The sequence below is a fragment of the Arachis ipaensis genome, chromosome B05, assembly GCF_000816755.2.
Source record: "Arachis ipaensis cultivar K30076 chromosome B05, Araip1.1, whole genome shotgun sequence".
Classification (NCBI taxonomy): domain Eukaryota; kingdom Viridiplantae; phylum Streptophyta; class Magnoliopsida; order Fabales; family Fabaceae; genus Arachis; species Arachis ipaensis.
In genome coordinates, this window is record NC_029789.2 from 149597964 (window position 1) to 149602292 (window position 4329).

General features: G+C 31.2%; 1 protein-coding gene across 1 annotated transcript; it reads left to right on the forward strand.

The window, feature by feature from the left end:
* Positions 273-1762, forward strand: LOC107645054 (repetitive proline-rich cell wall protein 2-like). The gene is made up of 2 exons (XM_016349063.2): positions 273-1564; positions 1598-1762. The coding sequence occupies exon 1, from the start codon at positions 339-341 to the stop codon at positions 1416-1418; it is 1080 nt and encodes a 359-aa protein (XP_016204549.1). The 5' UTR covers positions 273-338; the 3' UTR covers positions 1419-1564; positions 1598-1762.

The window sequence follows — 4329 nt, forward strand, 5'->3', positions numbered from 1 at the left end:
AATATGTAAGTGAGAGTTTCCTTAAAGCAGCTTTAATCCCTTGTATAAGCATCTTTCTTTTTATGTTAAGAACCAAGCATTTCTCATCACATATGACATATACAAATACAGGATATACAAAATCTGTGTGTATCTAGCATTATTGGTTTATATGTGAGGTGTCCTCACCATATTTGGTGATAATAAAATCATAAATAAGATGAATGAGACCCTGCACCTGCTAGCACCGTTAAGTGAGTCTCCCAACTACTATATAAAGGGGTCTCTGCTCTCTCTTATATGCATCACTCATCACTCTTCACTCTTCACTCTTCACTCTTCACTCTTCACTACCTAAGATGGCTTCCTCCTTATCTTTTCTAGTGCTGCTCTTTGGAGCTCTGATCCTAAGCCCACAAGGGTTTGCTAGGGTTCCTGCAGTACCTGCTCATGAGTCACCAAATGACACACCATCACCTATTTTTAAATCTCCAAACAACTCCCCATCACCTGTTTTTGAATCACCAAACAAGACACCATCACCTGTTTTCAAGTCTCCAAGTAACTCACCATTGAACAAGGCACCTATTTTTGAGTCGCCAAACAATTCTCCATCACCTGTTTTTGAGTCTCCAAACAAGACACCATCACCTGTTTTTGAGTCACCAAACAAGACACCATCACCTGTTTTCAAGTCACCAAACAAGACACCATCACCTGTTTTTGAGTCTCCAAACAAGACACCATCACCTGTTTATGAATCACCAAACAATTCACCATCACCTGTTTTTGAATCACCAAACAAGACACCATCACCTGTTTTCAAGTCTCCAAGTAACTCACCATCACCTACTTTCAAGTCTCCAAACAACTCTCCATTGAACAAGGCACCTATTTTTGAGTCGCCAAACAAGACACCATCACCTGTTTTTGAGTCTCCAAACAAGACACCATCACCTGTTTTTGAATCACCAAACAATTCACCATCACCTGTTTTTGAGTCACCAAACAAGACACCATCACCTGTTTTCAAATCTCCAAGCAACTCACCATCACCTACTTTTAAGTCTCCAAACAACTCACCATTGAAAAAGGCACCTGTTTTTGAGTCGCCAGACAAAACACCATCACCTGTTTTCAAATCTCCAAGCAACTCACCATCACCTACTTTCAAGTCTCCAAACAACTCACCATTGAATAAGGCACCTATTTTTGAGTCGCCAAACAACACACCGTCACCTGTTTTTGAGTCACCAAACAAAACACCATCACCTGTTTTCAAATCTCCAAGCAACTCGCCCTCACCTGCTTTCAAGTCTCCAAACAACTCACCATTGAATAAGGCACCTGTTTTTGAGTCGCCAAACAAGACACCATCACCTGTTTTTGAGTCACCAAACAACTCACCATTTAAGGCTCCTTATGGCACTCCGAATTAAAGCGAATTGAATGAACCAAGAAGATAATAATATGCATGCAACAAGCTAGGCATAATAATATGTACATATCTGATAATAAATAAGTGGTCTCTCCAGTTTCGTCCTTATCTATTGCATGCATGCATGCTTAGTTTTCTTCTCGTATGTTAATGCTTAAGCAATCAAAGAGACGAGTATTATTATTCTTGGTTACTTCATTTCAATTCTCTCTACAATTCTGTGGCCAAGAACACATAACCATCTCTCTCTCTCTATAGACGTAAGGTCAGTGAAGTTAAGGAGTAAAATATGGTGCTTTGTGTACTCCTAATTTATTATAAATAAAATGATTATGTTGAGATCTTGTTGGTTGATGTTGTTTAATTTATTAGCTACACTATTTCTAAATTCTAACCCCATAAAAATATGTTTGGCGTATGAAAAATGCTACTTATTCTTTGAAATTCAATTTTTAATCATTCTTTTTAAGAATTTGTAATTATTTAATTAATTTAATCAGTTTCGTTAGAGAACTAATTAGGAGGTAACCAATTAAAATCAACTAGTTAAAAAATAGAAGATTTGTTATAAAAAAAAAAATAACTCTCTACTATTCTATATTTTTAAATTTTAAAATAAAAAATATAAAAAATTGGCTTAAATTGATTTATGTTCTATTCTAATTTGAATTATTTAAAAAATAAAAAAAAAAATTATTTTTTATTTTTTTTCTTCTTTACAAATTGAAGAAAAAACAATATTTAAAAGATATCTAATTATAATAATTTTATTTTATATAGGTTAAGCTAAATATGTAATTTGGATCCCTTATTATTGCGTCCCTGTAGCAAGCAATTAGTTTTTGATAATATTAATTGTAATAATCACACTAAAAATTGAGAGAGACATATTTGGACATAACATAATAATTAGGATGTTTATAGAAATTACGAAAATGTAATATATTAAAATTGATGTTAAAGGAATGCGATATAATTATATAATAAAGAACATGTCAGCATGCAGCATCTTATATATCCAAATTAAAGGATAAGAAAAACAGAAAAGAAAATTGTGTTAAGGAATGTGCTGTGTTTAGATAAAATATTATAAGCTGAAAATTAAGGAAAAAGAAAATTGAAGTAACTAAGCTTGTAGATCGATGTAACAAAAATTAAATTAAAAGGCATTTTGTCATTTATTTTACAGTAACTACGCACAAATATTATTGTACTAAATTGAGTAAATTCTTCTGCAATAACACTAGGTTCTTTTATATAAAGTACTTAATCCAAATGCAATGATTACCTAGATAATTATATCCGGCTTAAGAAATTGTGGCTTATAATGAAGTTTTCAAGATTATAAACTCAGTTGTTAAGAGGAGTACGCGGGCAGCAATTTTTGTGTTTTAATCATTAATTGGCTATTAATAATATTTTTAATGGTGTAAGATTATATTCAATGGTGGGAGATCACTCACTTTTCTTTTGATGGTTAAGTGCTGGCCACAAAACACAAAAGTTGTTGGCCCCTAGACTTTCTCTAATAATTAATTATTAAACAAAAACAATGAATTTTACTTAGTTTTTTAATATTTCTCTTAATGATATATAGAAAAAGAGAAATCAATATTAGGTTCATGCTCCAAAAGTAAATTTTAGTTTTATTTTATTTATTCATTAGGTGATACATATTATTTATTTGATTCAAAATATATATATTGAACTATATATATCTTTTTAGAAAATAATAAATTCAACAATAAAGTGATTATATTTTAACTAAAATCAAAATCTTATTTTAATAATAAATATGCGAGTTTAACAATATTAAATAGGTGCTAATTTATTGCAACGACATGCAATAATTTAATAATTCATTATAGATATTATGACCATGATGAATTGACGACCCTGCATATATATGCATCCAAGTAACAAGGATATAATTTGAGTATCCTATTATGATGATGATGTTTTCTTCCTTTCTTTATTTCTCACTCACTCACTCAAATAATTCATTTTTGGAGCATTCGTTAATTTGGTGGGACAAAGAATCTATGGACCTTAGTGGTCCAACTTTTGGGAAAATTGAATGAGTATACTCGTCTCCTTCCCCGTCTTATCTTTGCTCACTAACAATGGCCACCACCACTGTCAACACCACCAACTTAACATATATAGAGGAAAACAGACCCCGACAGGAATACTATATGGGTTCCCATACTATATATATATATACCACTTCATCAAAATAATTCATTATCATTCTATTTTTAAAATAATTTTTACTATTTTCAATTTTCATCATTTTTTAAAACACTAGTTATTTTCAAGTTTTCAGATTTCTAGAAACATGTCTATCCTATTAGAAAAAAATATTGCCATAAATACAATAAAATAAAAAGAGAACAAAATCTATAAAAAAATACACTTTTTATTTTTAATATGGAGGAGAGGTTGGTGTGTTGCAGCGTTATGAAGAGCACAGGAGTTTTACCTGTATGTGGTGTCAGGAGAGCACAACTCGGACCGAGGGAGTTGGATACAGGAACACGGAGGATCCATTTTCTTTTATACCAACTCACATATTCAAAAAAAAAAAAATTTATACCAATAAATTTCAAATTTTCTCTCTTTCACAACTTGGACCATCCGATTTGGTAATTTAATTTTTTTTAACAGAATTCGGATGGTCCGATTTTTGCTGTGTCCCACATCCATGTATAGCACCTCATCCTCCATATCAATGCATAACACACACGCATAGCATATCTAAATTTTTTAGCCAAAAAAATACACACATATTCAAAAGAAATTTTTTAAAACTAAGGGATGATTTTATATGCAAAACAAAATTAAAAATTAAAAAAAAAATTTAGTTTATACTTTAAAAACTAAAATCATACTTAATCCTTTGTATAATTATT

What these genes read in the sequence shown, in the direction of transcription:
- LOC107645054 (XM_016349063.2), top strand. Translation starts at nt 339, where the DNA reads ATGGCTTCCTCCTTATCTTTTCTAGTGCTGCTCTTTGGAGCTCTGATC.